This window comes from Nyctibius grandis, chromosome 7, assembly GCF_013368605.1.
Source record: "Nyctibius grandis isolate bNycGra1 chromosome 7, bNycGra1.pri, whole genome shotgun sequence".
In the NCBI taxonomy this organism is placed as follows: Eukaryota; Metazoa; Chordata; class Aves; order Nyctibiiformes; family Nyctibiidae; genus Nyctibius; species Nyctibius grandis.
In genome coordinates this window covers 4,658,425-4,680,573 of record NC_090664.1, presented here as the reverse complement: position 1 = coordinate 4,680,573, position 22,149 = coordinate 4,658,425, and the positions used below count along the sequence as shown (strand labels likewise).

Here is a 22,149-nt window from a genome sequence, read left to right as displayed (position 1 = left end):
GTATAGAAAAGAGAAGGAGGCCTGAAGGCTTCCAATTTTTACGTCAAGTGGGAAAATGCTTTCAAGTGGGTAAGTTATTTGGGACAAGAACTGCATGTCCCTCCACTTGACAGGGGATCAGCCGCAAGAGGCACGCAGAGTGGTTTTGCTGGCATGCCAGTATCTTTATACCAGCACTGGAGTATACCAGAGTACTGGGACAGAAAGAAATAGGTAGAGCTCATGGCTAAGAGCAGCACTGCAGCTACTTTGTACTGTAGGAAGAAATTTATAGTGAAGTGGTAAGAGAATGTTCTTTGCCTGAACTATAAGCTGCACAATAATGCTGTCTTGTTGAACAATAGTCTATAAAATATTCCGTGGGTGTCTCTTTCACTGACCTGATAAAATGTATAGCTCAGGGCCAAGAGGTTCACTCTGACATCTCAAAATTTTCCACTAGGAACCTGATGCAAATTAATACCAAACAGCAAATGCTGTCATTACAGCATACAGAAAAACGTTAGAAAGACTTCTAAAACAGCAGCTCTCTCCTGAAAAAAAAAAAAGAAATTGTTGTTTATTCTACACTTTGAGTAAAACCAGCAATTACACCACCAGTCAAAAAGCTTCTCTCTACTATAGGGCAAACTAGCAATTAACAACATACCCAACAAGACACATCTAAGGTGCTGAACTTAATCTCTTTGAAGAGGACAAAAATGACAAGGGCACAAAGGCAATTGTGCTTTAACTTAACATTTTAATAGGGATGGATACAATTAATATACTGTAAGCCAGTTAACAATTTGCACCGAAATCTTATTACCTTAGCGAATAAATTAATGGTGAGCCAAACAAAAAAAAACCCAAAGGATTGAGTCAAGATATTGCAAATACCTCGAGGAGCCCTTCCACTGCTACAGTTACTGTTATCACTGATACACACCCAAAAATATATTGTTACGATTATTCTGTGTCTCTAAATGCTTCCACTGCAGCACCTGCAATATTTCAATGACTAACTCATTTAAGGACTTATAGTCCATTATCAGATGAGCAGCTCTTTGGTATAGGTGTGGCAACAGATTCTTTGCTTTCTGTCAACGCTCGTGGCTGGTGGACAAAAACACTGAACCGGACCCCTTGGTTAGCCGCTGCCCTCACAAAACCACTATTTGCAGTCATGGTGACGGCTTTTAAAGTGTCTCCTGTCCCAAAAATGGTTAGAGAACGGCTGTTGATTTTTGAACTAGCCACTAGTCCTAAGGCACGGTCAGACGGCTGATCTGGCACCACGTTAATTCTTTTAACGAGCAACGCAGCTCGCTCTTTCTCCCCGGGTCCTCCCAGCGTTTCCAAGATGGACTGAAAATCTCTGACAGCAGATTCACAGGCAAAGAGCTCTTTCCCCTCCATGAACTCCTCCAGCTGAGGCAGGACTCTCTCCTTCCTTTCTTGAGCCGCTTGCTCTGTTAACACCTTTTCTTTGAAGATGAAGTAGCAGCCACCATAGCTCAGAGCAGAGACATAGGTTATTAAGGTAGTGATGTCCAAGTTCACTCTATTGCACACGTTTACTTTGATCTGGGTAGGAAAAGCAATGCTGGCCACTAAATTCTCCCGGTCTACTCTGGTCACCTGCAGGACTTCAGGGCTTTCTTCATCTGATTCACTGGCACTAAGGTGCTTGTCTTCTGTAGGTGGCTCCGCCAGCGAGTTCACAGCAACGACGTCTCCTCGTACAGATATTCCCATCTCCTTGAGTCTCTCTGCCATAGGACTGGACACGCTGTTGTAGAATGCAAAGATGATGTGGGGATTGCTGTACTCCACTGGCTGCTGACGGCTTGCTTGCAGGAAGTCCTCTGCCTGCTCAATAATGCTCTTGTCACCATATTGGCCTCGCCCCAGCCAGATGTTATGCAGGGCCTCAGCCTTCCGACCGATGGCCTTCACCCACGTGTGACCTCCATTTGCAACAACATCTACCACCAGCGTCTGTTTGTCTCCAAACTTATCCTCATAGGCAAAGACATGGAGGACACTGACAATGTCCTCCAGGTTCTCTGCTGACTGAATAATGGCTTGGAGATGGGTAAGGTTTGTACTCTGCAGATGGGATTCTTTAATGGCCACCTTCCCTGCCTCCACCTTGTGTAAGAAGTTTAGCTCGGCCTTCAGTTTGCTGCATAGTTTTGCCCCACCTTCTATTCTCCTCTTCTGGGACTTGGAAAGGGCTTCTGCTCTCTTGATCAATTCTTTGGCCACAGCAATTCTTTCACAAAGCAGTGACTGCACAGACATGTTGGAAACATTATTCCTATAAAGTGAAAGCAAAAAAGAAGATTGTTATTGCATGGCCAAGACTAAAGACAGTCCAAATAGGTCTTTGCAACAATATACACTGGAGTTTAGCAGTAGATTTAAGTGTAACAGCTACCGGTATTGTAAAGCACAAGCATCTGGAACCTCAGCACAAGTCACACCAAAGAGTTCAACTCCTTTTCTTCATCTCTGGGGATCCAACCTACAGCCTCAGAAGACCTCAGTTCTCAGCAAGGGAGAACAGCAGCATTCGAGCCTCTACACACAGATTGCAAGTTTGTGTTTTTTCCCCCCACGTTAACCCTTCGCTAAGCTAGTCACTTAGAGACATCTCCACTCTCACAGCTCATTCGCAAAAGTTGCCACCCAGAGCAAAATCAGAAATCCTGTTAATGCCATAAGCAAATCTTGCCTCTCCCTCTCACCAGTTACTATTAAAATACAAAAGCTACCCACCATGCTTACAGACATACATAAAAACTGTGAAGTCTGGCAAGTATTTTAACACAGCAGAGGAAGCCCATTGTATTTTACAATTATGAGTAGTACAGCTCTGTCCTCCCCAGCTTCCAACTCACACTGCACAACTCAGTGAAAGAGCCCCTAACAACCTCCTGGCAAAGTTTCAACATTACATAGCATCATGACAGACTAGGATTCATAATTCTAGAGCCAGGAGCATCTGGAAATCTCTTATGTTTTCTAGTTCTACTAGAGATTTACTGCGTTGCATCCAGTAAGTCTATTCCTTCGCATCCATATTATTTTAGTATGTGCATCCATATTACTTTAGTATGTCTCCCTGAGGAAAGTATGATAGGAATTACTTAACTGAATGTGGGCTGGCTTTGAAAAATGTAGGATTCAATATCACAGCAAACAATACCATTGTTTATAACACACAATAAATAGCCACTATGAATAGTGAAATGAACTGATTTTGAGCCCCAACTACAAGTATAAACACATGCTCCCGTAATTCTAAGCTGCATGTTGAAGCAAACTGGTATTAAATGGCCACTTCGGCTGAAAATGAGGGACAGGACATGGCTTGGGTCCTACAACAGGCTCTGCGAGTGCAACTGCGGAGCCTGGCTTCAAGCAGTTGAAATCACGCTTGCACTGTGCGCAAGTTCAACTACAGTCGGCATTAACTGCTGCTGGCCCAGTCAATATCCAACATCTCCAAAACCTTCCCCTTCTTCTCAAACAAAAAACCTAACCTGAGGTTAGACCTACTGAGTCTCTCCAGGCTCAGAGGCCGCCAGTGGAACCAGTCTTTCCCCTCAGAAAGCCCTCACTATTGCCACAGGTTTATTCTTACGTGTAAAGCAACGAGTAAAACCCCACAGTTACTTTGGCAGCTCTCACCACAGCAGCTTCAACTTCTACAAACGTAAACAGGCTTCAAGATAAAGCTTAGTTCGAGTTTTCCAGCGAAACGAAGCCCACACACCCAGCTACTGCGAGACGGCCTCACCATCAACCACAAGGATTCGGAATAACAACTACTCCTTAAAACGAGGTGGGGAAAAAAATAACACCCGTCACACAAACGCTTCACGCCCCGCGGAGCCCCCACAGGCCGCTCGCTGGGGCGGCTGCGCCTCACCCCCGCGCGCCCTCAGCCCGCCGCGCATGCGCACACACGGCCGGCGGAGACAGCCACCGCCACGCCCGCCGCGCAGCCTGATCGCTCGCCCGCCTCCGGCTCAGCAGCCACGCACAGCAGCCGCTTTACCCGCCTCCTTCCTCTCGGGACCCGCACCTCCCCTCGGCGGGGAGCGGCGGAAACGTCGGCCTCTCCCGCCCCGGCCCCGTCCGCCCGTCGCCGCCGCTTCGCGCCGCTCCGCGATCACGTGAGAACGGCGCCGGGAAGGTCGCGGCGCCATCTTGGGTGAGGGCAGGGTGCCCTCGGCGCTTGCCCCCAGCCCCTCTCGGCGGAGGGAGCCCCGGCCCCGCCCGCGCCCCCTTGCCTCGCCCTCACACGCACACCTTCCCCGGCAGGGCGGGCGGCGGGACTCGGGTGGCTGCGGGACGTGGGCCCCTGCCCCCCTCGCCCCTCAGTCACTGTCGGAGCGCGACAAGCCCGGGCTCGCCTCGCCTTTCCGGGCGCTCCCGGGCCCCGCTCTCTCCCCGCTGCCGCCTTCCCCCGGCTCCCGCAGCCCATACTCACAACGCGCCGCCGACAGCCTCCGCCCCGGGTAGCAGCAGGAGGCGGCCCGGGCCAGCGTGGCGCGGCTCGGCTCAGCACCTCCCCCGGGGCTGCCGGGCGGGGACAGCCGCCGCACCCGCCTCGCCGCCGGCCCCAGCCCTCGGGCCTGGCTCTCCTTACGGGCGTGGCTGGCGTTAGAGTCATGGCGGTCCTCAAATGAATACGTATTTTATCCCGAAAAGCCTTTATTAAGGGGCAAAGGCGTTACATGAGGTCAGGAAGGCCAGAGACAAGTCAGCGGGGAAGAAGCAACCGTGGCTCAATGGCTGTTGGGTCCATGAAGTTCTGGTAACAAAAACGGGCCTTATTAAACCCTTTGGTACTAAATGTGAGCGAGTGTCTTCCTTGCCCCGAGTTGCTGCTGCCTTCCAAGCAGTGGACATCTCTGTGGCCTCTAGCCTTTCCCCACGCTGCAGCAATACTCCCTCACAGCATGGGAGAGACTTGCCTTCTCTCCACCTACTACTGATGGCTGGTTCCTACAGTGAGTAATTGTCTTTACTTGTCTAAATGATCTCACAAGATTCTGCAAAGCAATAGTAAGCCAAAGCAAGGTATAAGGGGTTTACTGCACCTGTATCTTCCATCACATTGGGACCTACTTAAAGTCATAACTTCATGAAATGGTGATCCTGTTCTCAGACCCCAGTCCTACTAGTTAAATACAGCCCAAGGAAATCCTCTGCTCTCGTAGGTGTCACACTATCCAGAGTTCCTCGGAACAGATCATCTTCCTGGACATAGAAATCAATAACATTACCTACTTTAAGCAACCATTCTCTCTCGTTCTTTCAGATGCCTGCATTAGAACAAGATAAATGAAGCAAAGTCATCCTTCATGGTCAGCTTAAATCATCAAGCTTGTTATTTGTCATTTCTCACAAATGACGAGTGTTTGTCCACTTTATTCGCCCTTGACCTCACTTTATGCAACGAGTTGTTTTACAAAATATAAACAAAGCTAATATAACTACAAAAATTAATTGCACTTTTTAAAAATTATCACAACCACCATATAATTTGCTAGTCCATTGCACTAGTATCTCTCACTCCTAAAGTGATTTTATTGAGAAATACATCTCAAAATTACTATTTCCTTAAATTCCAAAGATTTTGAATGGAAAAAGATGTAAATTAGTTCCCTGCAGTTTAAACGTTCCCTTTAAATACTAGATAAAATTTAGGTACTATTTTAGATGTGCAGTCATCCGAGCATGGCAGTGATTCTTTAGTGTAGGATTAAGCAGTTTAAAAAACCCCACACACTCCAAATCGCACCACCTTCCCCATTAGAACACCATAATATCAAGGTCTATCTGCTTCCCCCTAAAAACATTATCTAATACTCTAAATAAAGCCAGAGTTCAAAATATTGTTCATATTCTTTCCAAAATACACCAAGTCCCATGAACTTTGATTCTCTATAGGGCTTAATCAGGGAGCTTTAGGACTCAGTTCTTAACAGCATAAAAACCATCTTTCTCTAACAATTTGGTGGCTCCTCAAAATGAATAACTGACAATAAACCATTATACTCTGGTATAGATCTACCCATCTCATTTCACACAAAGCATGGAGCAATTAAATATTATCACAGAAATGATGACAGGGGCTATGAAATCATCCCTCAGAGAGACAGCCTGAGGAAAGCACTCCCAAAGGAAACTTACAGCTGATCATAATTTTGAAGCTTTTTGTCATAAAAGGAGACTATGTACTAACGTACGGTGCTATGACAGCCTAGTGACAGCATTCTCGTCTTTCTCCAGGCACACTTCTATTTGTTCTCAAAAGGTGCCACTGTTTAATAATCATCAGATCACACATTTTACCAATTCGAAGTGTTTACATTCCTAAAAGCACCGACTGGGGCAACCTGGTACCAGAGGACATTCAGAACATCTGACTAACTTCATGCTGCCACCCATTTACAATGATGGTCCATGAAGTAAAACCAGCAATGCTTCTGAAGGATACACTTAGTAAAACTACCCCATGTGGTAATGGTTGTCTGTCCTCCTAATGGGGTGGGGGGAAGTGGGCAAAAACCCCCTCAACATTTATACCAATTATCAGGTATCTGAAGGACAGCACTTTCCTTACTCAGAGCACAATAGTTTGTATGAAGCACAGAACGGTTACTACATTTATATTATTAATCCACAGGAAAAGATGGAAGATACTGGTTTTTTTGCTTCCCTTCGCCACCTGTAAAATTAGTAAAATTCTATAGCTGGAAGTTGTTCAATTATTTAAAAAACCCCACAAAACCAAAAAACCAAACCACACCCCCCAAACCTTAAAACATTTTTGTTTGTCCCATTGCTACCATCTGGGGAGTGAGCTAGCATGACTTATTTGAAACTTGCTTTGGTTTCAACCACCCTTCATAGGGTGTTCTTTGCTAATAAACTTTTCTAGTAGAGGAGACAACTAAGCTACTGCAGCTCATGATAACCATTTTCTGAAACCTACTGCATTTTTTCATATAGAAAACTCCTTTAAATATTCACATAGCATTAAAAAACTGAACGTGTATCAATATTCTAAACTGAATATGTAACAATATAAAGTCTCTAGTTTCTGTTTCTAGTTCATTTTCTCTAGAAGGAGAATCAGAGCATGGATTGGTTTTCAGAGTAAAATACTCAAAAAGTGATCTGGAATAAGTCTTATTGAACTGTTTGACACAGTTTTTATTTCTGACATTAGGAAACTTCATTTATGGCATGCTTCAGAAATTCTTATTTACCTCGTGATAACATCAACCACCAGAAGACAGACATTGGAACAGATCGATTAGCTTATACTACTTTCTGCAGACTAACTCATACTTTATATTCCCTTCATTAGTTATGGCTGGCTAACGTGTAACCTGTCAAGCTGCTCCCACACGTGCTCAGCATTACCTACAAGCCAGCTATTGCTCCCAGTTCATTATCAACATTTTAACAATCAGACTGCTTTAAAAAAACCCAAAACAACCTGCAACAGTAACTTAAATGGCTGCAGACTAGATTATTTTGGCTGAAAAAAAGTACATATATTTATCCTATTTCTTTTGCGGTAAATTTTGTGTTTCTATATAACCTGAACGACTCTACACATGTAACAAATGCACTGATACATACACCCACACACAGTAATATTCAAGCATCTAGTTCTGCACCTGGAAAAGTTGTGATGCATAAATTAAGTGCTCTTTTCATTGCTGCACCCTTAGAGTTATCTTGAAAGTTGGAAAATACTTGAGCACAATTCAAGGGATAAAGTAATTACATTACATATTCTCATTCTGCTTTTTTTATTGATGGTGCACCATTTTTATTGACAGCAATAAAGGCATTTAGTTTTCAGTAAGTTATTACTTCCATTCTTTCTAACAATATTTCAAGGTTGAAGAAGTGCAATATCTAGGGCCACAAAAATAACCCACATAACAGGAAAGTTCTTGAGACACAAAGACCAAGAGGGTCAAGAACCAAGATGCTCAAGTAGATCACAGTTCACACCTGAAATGGAAGACTGTTCTGCCTCTTTGTGAAAGTACATGATCTTTTACATCAGATGAAATTATTTCTGGAAGTTACTTAACATTTAAACAACATTCCAAAGTGAAAAAATTATCCTGTCCACTCAAAATTTAAATTCTTTAAAAGAAGGTCTAACATGAGTTCATCATGGCTGTTATGTATGCGGAAAATTCTGTTTCCTCACCAGTAAAGATACTGAAATCTCAGCTTTATGCAGATAAACGAGCTATGGTTACAAAGATACACAGACACCTTCCCCCAAAACAGTGGCCTTCAAATTTTATTCTTTAGCCTTTTTCAAGCTGTCATTATAACTTTACATTTTGTACAGTATTTTGTGTACAAAGATTCCATCAAGGGAAAGAATTACCTGTAATAAGATTCCATGTATTACAGTATTAGGACTGTTGCATTTGCACCCATGATATTTTAAAAATCTCTCAGACAGACCATGTAGAAATAAGTATGCAAAAACTGCAAACAAAAACATTTAAGTAGCCAAAATTAAGAAGACCTTTGTGTGAATCACACAGTCTTGCTCAGTTTCTACTAGGCTATTGCAGCCAAGTAGTCCTTAACCTCAGTTGGAGTGAGCCTCCTAAAACCAGCTTCATTACAGATGCCAACTTCAATGTTGTCTTCTGTCATTTGCCCTTCAAAACTCTCCTATTAAAGAAAATACAGTTCAGTGAATCTTATCAATGATGCCACAACAGTAAGAAATTAATTTCTTAAATATTTTGCTAACCTTTAGCGTTAAGATAGCTGTATGAATGGCATCTTCAAGCTCCAAATCTTCATTGTATCTGTAAACAGAAGTTCATGTATTTCAGCATGGGACAAAGATCTTTTCCAAATCCTAATAATCCTGGACTCTAAAAACCCAAACACTAGTAAAATCTTCCTATTTCTCATACAAATATTATTTGTAAGCACGGTGATATTAATAGGCAAAGTTATTATTTGTAAAAAAAAATTCATTACTTTTCCTACTGACGCTGTATAGAACAGTATTTCTGCAATATGTTGAATATTGCACTAAAATAATTCTCCATAAACACAAAAGTTGGAGTTTAAGTAAATTTCCTGTGCATGTGTAAATAAGTAAACTGGAAGCATCATACCTTAAGTATCTTAAAACTCTGTGCTGATAATCTGAAAGTGTGCATTTTTTATCTGGCTGTTTTACATGGAACGTGAATAAAACAGGCAGTATCCATTCAGACAAGGACCAAATACATTACCTTTTCTCAAGGAACGTTTTCCCATTGACATAATTTTTTCCCATTGCTGTTGCTTTCCACGCGAAGTAGGCTCCCTGGAAAAGTAACAACCTATTGAATTGTTTGGGGTAACTTAGTCAAATATTACGTATTCAATTACTTCGTAAAAAGCACAGAAGCAATTATGAAAATACTGAATGCTCTGAGAATACAGGAGACTATTTTGGATCACATTCAGACTAATTTGATATGAAAGCACATGCTGTGAAAATGTACAAACATTTGTACAGAGCCCCACCTACTTTCATCCTCCCACTACTTTGAAAGATGACTTTAGTAAGTCGTTAGCATAGTTTTGATTTGGGATTCCTTAAACAGAAATAGTATGTTTGCCCTTGAGAATGAATACAGTCAGATCTTTCCTGAGGTTCACTCCATATATTCTTTAAGATTAAGTAATGCAAACAACTTGTTACAAATCAGCCATCTGATTTGTCTTAGCTACTAATAGGATATTCAGCCATCACTTCTATTCCCTCCTCTGGCATGAAGACCGCCAGCAGTTCTCTGCCTCAATCAAGCTGCCTTACACAAGGCATCTGCGGTTTGCTCTTTACATCTGAGCACCAGGTAGTAATTCAAATTTCTGAAGGTTATCAATTATCACTCCAGTGACCGCATTTTTTGTTTGATGTAAAGCATTACAACTCACACATACGAAGGGTAGTTTTTCAGAACTGCAGTGCAAACACAGCAGATAAACTAACCACTGTCATTAAATTCTAAAGCGTATGCATTATATTTAAAATGCAACAGATCTTGGCCTAACTTCCACCCAGTTCAGAGAACAACTATTTGAGCAGCATAAGCAGTCAAGATTTTTTTTTTCCTGGTACCTGCTGCAGAATGCCACTCTTGCTGTCACGACCAACTGGGTGGGAAGGCAGGAAAAGGGTTGGTGATCTCCCTCAAAAACAGCTGCCATCCCTCAAGCAGCACAGGAACAGGTAGGCACAGAATCATCAGGGCTTACATCAAGCACCTACTGAAATGGCTCATTCTGACTTGTGAAGTTGTGTTAAGGGATGTTTTGTTCTAGCTCTGCATTCTTCTTCTCATCACAGAAAGTATTTCACGAGCACATATGAAGTTTTATGTGTTTTATAAAAGCAGCAGAATTTACAAACGTAAGATACTTACAGATGGATCTGACTGAAATAAATAGGGCCGGCCTTCGTTCCAGCCACATATTAGTAGTGACACACCAAATGGACGAACACCACTACAGGCAAAAAAAGAAAAAAAAAAATCAAACTAAAAAAATCACAGTCGATATGCAAAATTTATTCAGTAAAAACCAAAGATTACTGAATTATTTTGGATGTGTTAACCCTTCCCCAAACGCTTCCCACCAACCCACACCTGTGATAAGGAATGTCTAGTCAACAAACAGTACAAAAACAGAAGTATGCTCCTTGTCTGACATGTTTGTTTGCAAGATCTGAAGACCCTATCTCACCCGCTGCCAGTTAGCGCTCCTCCCGCTGGCCCACTTTCTGTGGGCATCCTCCACTGAAAAACTAACTGCCTTTTTGACACAAAAAAAGAAGCACCAGGTAGCTGTTATTCCTTACACTTAAACAACATCATCTTTCTAAGCAACTTCAAAATTCAGCAAACCACCCACCCAGACTGCGTGTATTCCTGCATCACAGAAGCAATTCTCTGTACTAGCTGAGCTGTTGGAATGGGCTCATGATAAACCAGGTAATATTGCTGGGCCAGCTTCCGAGCTCTGTGCACAAGGACTCTAAAAACAAAGACAAAATTAGCATGTCAAAGAAATTCCAACCAGTTGTTACAACTAGAACTCAAAACTCATCATAAATACTATGCTAAGGAGTTACACATCTCATATAACACCAATGTAAGAAAACAGACTGTGCTGGGTTATCTTTATCAACTGAATAATCTCTGAAATACTTAAAGTGAAACTAAGGTTGAATTACACTGCTGTTCATTCCCTACTCATTCTTTAGATAGAAGGTTATTTGACAAGGTACTGAATATATTAAGAAAAACAAAGTGAATCTCGTAGAGAGTATAATACACTATAATATTACGCCATACAGTTACAAAGAAACAGCTAATTGCTGTTTCTGTTTCTTACATTTCTAGTACGAAAACGTGCCTAAATGGCAAGCAAACAAAATTTTTTAATACCTGTAATCTGGACCCATACCGCTGTACACTAAACCTATATGTTTGGTAATTGGTTCTACTTTATGGACACTCCTTTCATCATAAAGAATGGATTTCTGCTTCTTCTCAGTTGCCAACACCACTCCATTTGCAGCTGGAAAGGAACAAGGGGGGTTTTTTTTATATATTAAACTAAAATGATGGAAAGCAGTCAAAACACAGAATAAGTTTATCGGACTGTAAAAAAATTTGCTCTTCCCTTTTTAAAAAGTTTACAATCATGTTAAACAGAGATACTTCGATGAAACCACCCAACACATCGTTTCTCATTTTAAATAATCATACAGCTCCCATAATCTCATTCTAAAGATTCTGAAGCACACATTAATAATTGAGCAGTTGAAGTAACTTTTTGTGTAATTTCTATATAGATGGACACACAGCTGGAGTTAAGAGACAGGAACAAAGAAAAGAAAAGAAAAGAAAAGAAAAGAAAAGAAAAGAAAAGAAAAGAAAAGAAAAGAAAAGAAAAGTCTACTTCTACCAGCTGAGTGTCTCCAAAATCACCCAAGCCATTTTCTTCTCCTAGCATGGAGTTCTATGCTCCCTTCCTTCTTTATAAAAAATTATTGAGTTGCAGAAAAAAATAGGAAATATTAAACCCACTAAAACATGTGAAAATCCACTGAAAGAAAAACAAAATACATAACACAAGGCAAGACAAAGAAAGACCCAGTACACAGTCCATTTTACTTCTCTCAAATGATACACAGAATCCTGAATCCTTCACTAAAGTAGTTATTTTCTGAACATACCTTTAATCCCAACCGATGGAGCTCCTGCAGCCACTGCAGCCAAAGCATATTCAATCTGAACAAGCTTTCCAGAAGGACTAAAAAGGAAAAGGCAAAAGTAAGCCTATCATAATTCCAATATGCTCGAATCTTTCCTACTACAATCTGATGCTAACTTGCTTTTTTAAGCCTCTTTACACCTGGCATCAGCACATTCTAATCAGAATTTAAAAAAAAAAAAAACAAACAAAAAACCACAAGTCTGAGGATTCATAACAGCTTCTAAAAGAACTGGACTGGTTCAGCACAGAACTCTCTGCTGCACAGTGCTACTGGGATACCCACGCAGCACCTGCCCACAACCCAGTGGAAAAATCTTCAGAACACGTCACGACTCTACTGAAATGGCACTACCTGGTTTGCAAAAGTTTTCAAGGCATTGATGTTCACTGCTGAAAGGGACAAGCAAAACACAGTTACTCTTTTTGACCCATAAGCACACATCAGGTCAATGGCACAAGACAGAAACAGCTCCCGTTCCATCCCCATGTATCCCTGCATTTTGTTTTAATGATTCATGTTGTTCTGGTAATGGATGCAGAACCATCAGAACAGAGCAGCAGACATCAGGCTGACAAAGTAACTCATCCAGAATGATGGGGATCAAGAGATCCATTCTCCATCCCCAGGGAAAAGGACAGCACAGAGCCAGACACTCACTGGACAAGTGATTTTGCAAGTGGGATCTATTCTCTGCGCTGTTTTTCAGACACTGCTGTTTTAATACATGCAGAAGTAAAATAGAAAATTATGTAACTCAGTGCTTAGAGGAGTTAGAAAAAAACAAAGCAAGCAATAATCAATTACTGTAGTTATTTATATACTGAGTAAACAGCGTGTAAAGGTGGCAAAGTAATAATTCTAGCTTCTCCACTACAAAATACTAACAAACCAGAACAATAGTTTCCTATGCTAGGAATGAAAATATGCAGAACATTAGCAAAATATTTAAAAAGTGAGAACCAACTAAAATAAATAACTTTAGTACACAGAAGAGGTGAATGAGGGAAAGCATAAGTAGGTGTATTCTCTTCCGTGTGAGCATAAAATCAAACAGCTTCACGTTTCAGAGCATGCAGTGCTTCAGTACAGTAAAAAAATTTGTAACTCCCTTCGGAAACCATTTCCAAGAGCTAACAATGAATTCAACCCACTTGAGAAAAGCAGGCACGTTTGGCTGCATCCATGCATTAAGATTCTTTTCCTAGTTTTAGACTGTGAACGGCTTCATTTGCTTAACTGCAGCAAGCCTCTAGTAACCCACTCTCCTCTGAGATGAAGGGGGCACCTTATCAAAAGCAGCACAAAGATTCTTGCATTGTTTTTCTTTTTATACGTGTAATACAATTCTGGATAGCTTAACAGTTTCATTAAAAAAAGAATGAAAAGTAATTTCCTTTTCTCTGAATTAATCTTAAGTGCATGTATCGGAGCAGCACTTTAATAGATACCACTCCAAGAGCATATTCATTCTGGGCATGCGATCATCCCCCCTCTAGGCTGTGCACAACACAAAGCGCAAAGAAAGCAGTGCCTGCAAAGGGAAATAAACTCCTTAAAGCTCATCTGAAGGCTTCTTTCATCCCCACACCTGCACAGTTTGTCCTGAGGCAAGCTCTCGAGAAACCGTAGCTCAGCATTTCCCATTAGCTCAGAATTACCACCCAGCCTAAAACGTGTGTGTGTATGTGGGGACCCTCAGTTTGCTAAACCGTTTCACCAAGCACTCGCTGTAAAGAACTACCAGCGACCAGACAGACCTTAGGTTGGTCCCACAATGACTCTGAGTTACAGCAACGAGAGAAGGTACCAGCAGCGACCGCACTTGGGCCCGCGGTCAGCAGCAGAGCTCAGGCGGGACCCGGGACTCTCACCTCCGCCCCCGCCGCTGTCCCCGGCCGCGCCTGCAGCCCTTCAGCTCACGAAGGCTCCTGGCAGCTGGGTGTCCCCCCCAGGCGAAGCCGCCTGATCCCCACTGCTTTCCCCACGCGCCCGCCCCTTCTGCCCGGGTCCCGCCACCGCCGCCCCCAGCGCTCGCAGGCCCGGCTCCGCACACCCGCCGGGGACGCGATGACTCTGCAAAGTCCCCGCTCCGTCCTGCCCCGCCGCCGGAAGACCGCTCCGCGTAGGCTGTGCGCCGCCCTCCCCCTCGCCCGCCGCCTGCCCGCCGCGAGCCCCGGCCTGCAGCCCTCTCCCCGCCGAGTACCTGAACGTGGTGAGCGAGAAGCTGTACCCGCGCTCCGCCATCTTGGAACAAGCCCCTCCGCGCCCCGCCCCAGCCCGCTCTGCGCAGGCGCAGCCGCTCCTCCCGCCTCCTGCACGAGGACACAGCTAGCGCGCTGATTGGCCAGAAGGTGGAGCACAGCGGAGCATGCCGGGAAGCAGCGCCGGGCCCGCGAGGGACGCGATTGGCCCAAGAGGCAGGCAGTGAGGCATGCTGGGAGCTGAGGTCCTCGCGCTGCCCTCTCGCCGCCCCGCCCCCCGGTAGCGAGAGGAATGCTGGGACGTGAAGTCCTGGTCTCCGTCCCTGTTGTGCCGGGAAGCGCTCGCGGCACTCGGTTTCCCAGGAGGCTCAGCGACAGGCGCGCATGCCCAGTGCGAGGCGCCGGCGGGGCCGTGTGGGGATATGGCGGTTCGGGCTGTGCTCTGCGCTCCGCTGCCGCTGCTTCGCGGCCTCCTTCAGCGCTGCTGGGGGCGGCTGGAGCGCGGCCTCTCGCCGGGTTTCTCCGGGGGCCAGATCCCGCCCTGGGGTAGGTACCGGCCTGTTCTCCTGTCGGCTGAAGGAGCGGGTGGCATCGGGGCTGCCCCCCGGTGAGGGGGTAATAGTGAGTCCCTCGTTGTTACCGTCGAACGGCTGAGGGAGGGGGTGGAGCGGGAGAGCGCGGGCCATGGGGACAGTGAGGGAAGGGGGCGGGAGGCGCCGCTGGCCGCTCTTACCGCCTCGCTTTGCGGGAGTCAGTAGCATCGCCCACGCGAAAATGGGCGTTGGGTGTGATGAATTACCTGTTCTTTCTCCTCCAGGACCAGCCCTGGCTCTCCAAGCTCCAGCTCTTGTTCCACAACCAGTAAACGCTAGCGAAGGCGATGAGGCGCCCAGCCTGTTAGAGAGCATCTTGTGGATGGCGGCGCCGAAGAAGAGGCGCACCATTGAAGTGAACCGCTGCAGGCGAAGGAATCCCAACAAGCTTATAAAAGTAAAGGTAATCACCAAATTTCCTCGGGCTTGCCACCTTATTCACTGCAAGTAATTCTGTTAATGGCAAACAAGCGTGCTGGAGTAAGATTTACGCCAATCGTTTTTCGTGTCACTGATTTTAGAGAATCATTATAGTGGTCAATGCTGACTGAAAAAGCTTTCTGGGAATTTGTTTAGAAATGAGCTTGAAAGACATTGTAATCTTCAAAATACTTTGTAACAGGTACATTCATCGTGTGTGACAGTAGTCCCTGGTTAAATAGACAGTGACAGTTTACATGCAAGCCAATAAAATGTAAATTTTAGCTAAACAGCTAGTATTAATGGGAAAGGTCTGTACTTCCTGTGCATCTAATTGAGTTGATAGGTCTTTAGTCTTCCACACATCAAGAGGCATAATGATTTAGGCATTGACTTCATAGGCTATTTTTAGTAGTAACCATTTGACATAGCAATACATTACAGAAAAATTACTTTCCATGTAGGAATAAATTTTGAAAAGGCAGATGAATTTCTCTGGTATTTCATTCAGCATTTTTATTAGCTTGTGATTGTTCCCTGTTTCTTTTGTTGCTGTTGTTCAAAATCCAAAATTTCCTATTTTCACTGGTTTTTTTTTTTTTAGAGGAACATAGATGTTTGTCCTGAGTGTGGAAACTTGAAACAGAAACATGTCCTTTGCGGCTACTGTTATGCAAAGGTCAAAGCAGAAACTCAACTGATACGGGTGGAAATACATAAAAAAGAAGGAGGACCATTTAATGCTCCAACTGTAGAGACTGTCGTCCTTTACGATGGAGAAAAGCCCACAGGGAAAGATGAAGGCAAGCGGATCATTGAAAGAGCCAGGAAACGTCCGTCTTGGTTTGTTCAAAATTGATGCTGTAGAACTAATGTGAACAAAAGCAGTTGCTACAGCAATAAAGATCATGGCTTTCAAGAATGTTCTCCTTGTTTTGTTCACCCAGTGTTGATACAGAAAACCTATGAACTTTTGGGAAGCCTGTTTGAATTGTATGTATATGATTTTGCAGTCAGGTGTTGTTTCTGTAGGTTGCAGTAGGAAATGCTTCTCAGTGATACATCACAGCGGTCAACAATTAAGGAGAAATCAGGATCTACCTTAGATTTGGACATCTGCAGGCAGTACACCGAATAATTTGTATGCTGACGTTCTATGCTGGTTTTGTAAATAACTTCTTTTTAACAAAGGGAAAACATTCACAGATGTAAAGTGAAGTATGTTAAGTTTCCCAGGGAAATCCGCGTTCATTTTTTGGCTGCTGCTCTTTTGGAGGGAAAAAAAAAAGGGGAGGGGGAAATTCAAAACCAATGTTGATTAGATACAAAGGGTATTAACAAGGAAAGATCCAGTTATCTGGTTATTTCCGTGGCTCTTAACAGCACCTGCCTGGATCTCTCCACAATGCTGCTGTTTGAGCTACCTGGTGATATTCCTGGTTTTGAACAAAATAGTGGTTGCCATGTAGTATTTGCGCTTGTTCTGTACCAGACTGAAGGTTAAGTCTTTCTTGTTGTCAGTATACAAAATAATTTTCTGTGTTAAAGGGATATGGAAAGCCTTTTTTTTTCCCCTCAAAGTGCACTTGATTTCTTGAGTGAAATAAATAATTGAAATGTAATGAGTGGAAATCTGTAAATTTGACAGAGGTCCAAGGTGATTCTTTGCAGCCATTGCCATTAAGTAGTCTGGGTGGTCAGGGTGCGCTTGGAAAACCGCAAAGAACAGCAGTGCCTTCCTGTCTTGAGTCTTCTGCAGAGAGCGGGCAGCTGTGCCCTCTGTTGTCCTTTGATAGATACTCTTTGGTGGTGCAGTTACAGCACCTGGCTGTGGATTTTCACTTCGGTTTTAGCCACACAGTAGCACTGCTGCATTTAAGATTAAGACTGTGTTCACTTTTAGGTTGGGATTTCAGTATACAAATGGTACTGTTTGATATTGCAGCTCACCCAGTCTAATAGCTATTTGCTGCCAGAAAATGCAAGCCTGGCCCTAACCGTGGCTAGGTTGCCCCAGTGTTTCCTTGGCACTTGAGTGTATCTTCTCCTCTGCTGTCCTGGTTCGGGGAGCTATGCTGACAGAGAACTGTTCCCTGGCTTTCTAGGGCTTGGTTTTTATTGGGTACCCCCATGTCAGGGTCAGAAAAGTGGCAATGTGGGCAGTAGGAAGATGAAAGCAGAGGACTCAGGACCACGCTTTCCAGAATAGCCTTCGTTTGTACGTGGCTGAGCCACTTATGCCTGCTTAAGGAGTGGGCTCATGTGTGCTGTAATGCTTCATTTCTGCTTTCCTTGCTCTGGATTCCGTGTTCTGAAACATAACTGGTAGGAACAGATGTTAGCAGAGATGTTACATTTCCTCCATAGTGCAAGGGAATAAGGAAAGTTGATAAGTGTAAGTTGATGTCATTTAGTTGACAGTATCCAAGCAAACAACAGAAGTTCTTTTTCATTTGTCCACACAGCATTTATTCGAGTCGTATCTGGTTTTCATTTATTCAGAACTGAAGCCAATAAAAGGTGGCAAGCAGAATGCAGACTGCAAGCCTTACTTTTGACAGAGCTGCATGATTCTGCTCCAGAGAGTTTTTATCCAGCACTACACAGAATCACACAGAATCACAGAATGTTAGGGATTGGAAGGGACCTCGAAAGATCATCTAGTCCAATCCCCCTGCCGGAGCAGGATTGCCTAGACCATATCACACAGGAACGCGTCCAGGCGGGTTTTGAATGTCTCCAGAGAAGGAGACTCCACAACCTCTCTGGGCAGCCTGTTCCAGTGTTCAGTCACCCTCACCGTAAAGTTTTTCCTCATATTTATGTGGAACCTCCTGTGTTCCAGCTTGCACCCATTGCCCCTTGTCCTGTCAAGGGATGTCACTGAGAAGAGCCTGGCTCCATCCTCATGACACTTGCCCTTTACATATTTATAAACATTAATGAGGTCACCCCTCAGTCTCCTCTTCTCTAAGCTAAAGAGACCCAGCTCCCTCAGCCTCTCCTCATAAGGGAGATGTTCCACTCCCTTAATCATCTTTGTGGCTCTGCGCTGGACTCTCTCTAGCAGTTCCCTGTCCTTCTTGACCTGAGGGGCCCAGAACTGGACACAATACTCCAGATGTGGCCTCACCAGGGCAGAGTAGAGGGGGAGGAGAACCTCTCTTGACCTGCTAACCACACCCCTTCTAATACACCCCAGGATGCCATTGGCCTTCTTGGCCACAAGGGCACACTGCTGGCTCATGGTCATCCTGCTGTCCACTAGGACCCCCAGGTCCCTTTCCCCTACGCTGGTCTCCAACAGGTCTGTCCCCAACTTATGCTGGTACATGGGGTTGTTCTTGCCCAGATGCAGGACTCTACACTTGCCCTTGTTATATTTCATTAAATTTCTCCCCGCCCAACTCTCCAGCCTGTCCAGGTCTCTCTGAATGGCTGCGCAGCCTTCCGTTGTGTCAGCCACTCCTCCCAGTTTTGTGTCATCAGCGAACTTGCTGACAGTGCACTCAATTCCCTCATCCAAGTCATTAATGAATATATTGAATAGAACTGGTTCCAGAACTGACCCTTGCGGGACTCCGCTAGACACAGGCCTCCAACTGGACTCTGTCCCATTGACCACCACTCTCTGGCTTCTTTCCTTCAGCCAGTTTACAATCCACCTCACCCGATCATCCAGACCACACTTCCTCAGTTTAGCTGCGAGGATGCTGTGGGAGACTGTGTCAAACGCTTTACTGAAATCGAGATAGACCACATCCACAGCTTTACCATCATCTATCCACCGGGTAACATCCTCATAAAAGGCTATCAAGTTGGTTGAGCAAGACTTCCCGTTGGTGAAGCCATGCTGAGTGCCCCTAATGATCCCCCTATCCTTGATGTGCCTAGAGACAGCACCAAGAACAAGTTGTTCCATCACCTTTCCGGGGATGGAGGTGAGGCTGACCGGTCTATAGTTACCCGGGTCCTCCTTCCTGCCCTTTTTGAAGACTGGAGTGACATTCGCTTTCCTCCAGTCCTCAGGCACCTCTCCCGTTGCCCACGACTTAGCTAAGATGATGGAGAGTGGCCTAGCAATGACTTCCGCCAGCTCCCTCAGCACCCGCGGGTGCATCCCATCAGGGCCCATGGATTTATGGACATCTAGGTTGCTTAATTGGTCCCTGACCCAGCCCTCATCAACCAAGACAGATTCCTCCTCTATCCTGACTTCTTCTGAGGCCTCAGGGGTCCGGGGCTCCTCAGGACAGCCTCCAACAGTATAGACAGAGGCAAAGAAGGCATTCAGTAACTCCGCCTTCTTTTTATCCTCTGTCTCCAGGACCCCCACCTCATTCATCAGTGGGCCTACATTGCCTCTAGTGTTGGCTTTACCTGCAATGTATTTGAAGAAGCCCTTTCTGTTGTCCTTGACCTCTCTTGCAAGGTTGAATTCCAAGGAGGCCTTAGCTTTCCTAGTTGCCTCCCTACATCCTCTGACAACAGACTTATATTCCTCCCAAGTGGCCAGCCCCTCCTTCCATGATCTGTACACCCTCTTCTTCCATTTGAGTTTGCCCAGCAGTTCCCTGTTCAACCATGCAGGTCTCCTGGTACCCTTCCTTAACTTCCTACCTGTTGGGATGCTCTGATCTTGAGCTCGGAAGAAGCAGTCCTTGAATGCTAACCAACTATCTTGGGCCCCCTTACCTTCTAGTACCCTGTCCCATGGGATTTCCCCTAGCAATTGCTTGAAAAGGCCAAAGTTGGCCCTCCTGAAGTTCAGGGTTGTGATTCTGCTAGCTATTCTGTTCCTGCCACATGAGATCCTGAACTCTACCATCTCATGGTCACTACTACCAAGGCTGCCCTCAACCTTCACCTCTTCAACCAGACCCTCCTTGTTAGTGAGGATAAGATCCAGCAGCGCTCCTCTCCTAGTTGGCTCATCCACCATTTGCATCAGAAAGTTATCATCAACGCACTGGAGGAACCTCCTGGACTGGGGATGGCTGGCTGAGTAGGCCTCCCAGCAAATATCAGGGTAGTTGAAATCCCCCACAACAACCAGGCCCTGTAATTGCGAGACTGCTCTCAGCTGCCTGTAGAAGGCCTCATCACCCTCCTCATCCTGATCCGGTGGCCTGTAATAGACACCCACAACAGTATCACCCCTGCCAGCCTGCCCCTTAATTTGCACCCACAAACTCTCAACTCGCTCCTGATCCGCCTCTGGACAGAACTCAATACATTCTAGCTGCTCACTCACATAAAGAGCAACTCCACCACCTCTCCTTAGCGGCCTGTCTTTCCTGAACAGGACATAGCCATCCATGACCACATTCCAGTCATGCGAGGCGTCCCACCAAGTCTCTGTAATTGCCACTAGATCATAGCCCCCCGACCGAACACGGATTTCCAGCTCCTCCTGTTTATTCCCCATGCTGCGTGCATTGGTGTACAGGCATTTCAGGGAGCGAGCTGAGCACACCGATTTCACCCCAGGGGGATGGGAGGCCTCCTGGTCTACCTCAACACTAGAGCGTTGCCCCAGTGGAGCAAGCCCAGCTACTACCCCATCCCCCTTCGAATCTAGTTTAAAGCTCTCCGAATGAGCCCTGCTAATTCCTGTCCCAGAACCCTTTTCCCCCTACGACATATACTGCAAGCACGGGAACTCTGCAGCCAGTGTGCACATTACCAAGCCAGAGATTCTTCAGGCCTCTGCAGAGTCAGTCACCCAAATTCTAGAGTGCTGTACACAGCAGCAGCACAGGAGGTAGAAGATTTCAGAGCTTCTGCGTCTCACCGACAGCCACAGGAATGCTCTCAGAAGGGCAAGGTGTACCCAGGGGAATTGTAACAGAGAAACAGGTGCAAAATATCTGTGTGAAAAGAAGCAAAACTATTCAATACTCTACTGAGCATCGGCCAAACTTCACTGAGAGGCAGAGATACAAACACTGAACTTGCAAACTCTGGCCCTATCAGCCCCTAAAGACTGGAGGGGCCTGATGCTGGGTCTTGGAGATGAAGGAAAATAGGAGCAAAGGCCAGCAGCTGCCTGCACCAAAACCACCTTCCTTCCACGAACGCCCCTGTTAAACATAGTCCTAACCTTAAAACCAAGACGCAACCTGGTGCCATCTATTCAAACTATTAACAAAGCTCCTGGAGACTGAATATCCCCCAGCTCTTCAAGTTCACAGAACAAATGGCTCTGATCACACAAGCTCAAGGCTGCTCTTGTTCCCAACCTCTGCCATGCCAGTCTTCAGAGTCCAAAGAGCACAGCCCCTTTGCCTCCCTGCCCATACACACATACGCCTCTGGTACACCCAGTCACCAACAAGGTGTGATGGACCCACAATCGCTTGCTAAGAGCCTGAAAACAGCTACCAGAAAAGCCGTGCATCAGGAGATGATGGAAGAGGAACTACAGAGAGAAACAAAACCTCTCCACCGCAAGATGATGAAGCTACCTTAGCTTCTGCCTTCTGGAATATGACTTTTTTTTCTTTTTTCACCTGGAAATGTCCACACTGATTTTCTACGTTTAGCTGAGATTTCTTACTGCTGGTAGCTCTAACAGATTGCCTGTTGTAGCAAATCC

At 45.1% G+C, this 22,149-nt stretch overlaps 3 protein-coding genes across 11 annotated transcripts; 1 reads left to right on the top strand and 2 right to left on the bottom strand.

Annotated features, from left to right (window-relative positions):
• Window positions 1–722: 722 nt before the first annotated feature.
• Window positions 723–4,611, bottom strand: C7H7orf25 (chromosome 7 C7orf25 homolog). Of its 9 annotated transcripts, none has more exons than XM_068404875.1 (2): window positions 4,484–4,611; window positions 723–2,302 (listed from the first exon to the last, which is right to left on the bottom strand). In XM_068404875.1, the coding sequence occupies exon 2, from the start codon at window positions 2,284–2,286 to the stop codon at window positions 1,018–1,020; it is 1,269 nt and encodes a 422-aa protein (XP_068260976.1). In that variant the 5' UTR covers window positions 2,287–2,302; window positions 4,484–4,611; the 3' UTR covers window positions 723–1,017. The 9 variants fall into 9 exon arrangements, with proteins under 9 accessions (XP_068260976.1, XP_068260980.1, XP_068260985.1 ...); XM_068404879.1 differs by lacking the exon at window positions 4,484–4,611 and adding an exon at window positions 4,076–4,137; XM_068404884.1 differs by lacking the exon at window positions 4,484–4,611 and adding an exon at window positions 4,049–4,132.
• Window positions 4,612–7,809: 3,198 nt separating this feature from the next.
• PSMA2 (proteasome 20S subunit alpha 2) lies at window positions 7,810–14,609 on the bottom strand. Its single transcript, XM_068405008.1, has 8 exons — window positions 14,541–14,609; window positions 12,296–12,372; window positions 11,502–11,634; window positions 10,966–11,088; window positions 10,479–10,560; window positions 9,300–9,373; window positions 8,804–8,861; window positions 7,810–8,721 (listed from the first exon to the last, which is right to left on the bottom strand). The coding sequence occupies exons 1-8, from the start codon at window positions 14,579–14,581 to the stop codon at window positions 8,605–8,607; spliced, it is 705 nt and encodes a 234-aa protein (XP_068261109.1). The 5' UTR covers window positions 14,582–14,609; the 3' UTR covers window positions 7,810–8,604.
• A 334-nt stretch (window positions 14,610–14,943) lies between these two features.
• Window positions 14,944–17,173, top strand: MRPL32 (mitochondrial ribosomal protein L32). Its single transcript, XM_068405199.1, has 3 exons — window positions 14,944–15,084; window positions 15,356–15,534; window positions 16,156–17,173. The coding sequence occupies exons 1-3, from the start codon at window positions 14,961–14,963 to the stop codon at window positions 16,408–16,410; spliced, it is 558 nt and encodes a 185-aa protein (XP_068261300.1). The 5' UTR covers window positions 14,944–14,960; the 3' UTR covers window positions 16,411–17,173.
• The last annotated feature ends 4,976 nt before the right edge of the window (window positions 17,174–22,149 follow it).

Coding starts and splice junctions, on each gene's coding strand:
- C7H7orf25 (XM_068404875.1), bottom strand. CDS start 2,286: ATGTCTGTGCAGTCACTGCTTTGTGAAAGAATTGCTGTGGCCAAAGAA.
- PSMA2 (XM_068405008.1), bottom strand. CDS start 14,581: ATGGCGGAGCGCGGGTACAGCTTCTCGCTCACCACGTTCAG. Junction 10,561..10,965: donor CAGGAATACACGCAGTCTGG/GTGGGTGGTTTG, acceptor TTTTGCCTGTAG/TGGTGTTCGTCCATTTGGTG. Junction 9,374..10,478: donor TATTTCAGTCAGATCCATCT/GTAAGTATCTTA, acceptor TTACTTTTCCAG/GGAGCCTACTTCGCGTGGAA.
- MRPL32 (XM_068405199.1), top strand. CDS start 14,961: ATGGCGGTTCGGGCTGTGCTCTGCGCTCCGCTGCCGCTGCTTCGCGGC. Junction 15,085..15,355: donor GGGCCAGATCCCGCCCTGGG/GTAGGTACCGGC, acceptor TTTCTCCTCCAG/GACCAGCCCTGGCTCTCCAA. Junction 15,535..16,155: donor ACAAGCTTATAAAAGTAAAG/GTAATCACCAAA, acceptor TTTTTTTTTTAG/AGGAACATAGATGTTTGTCC.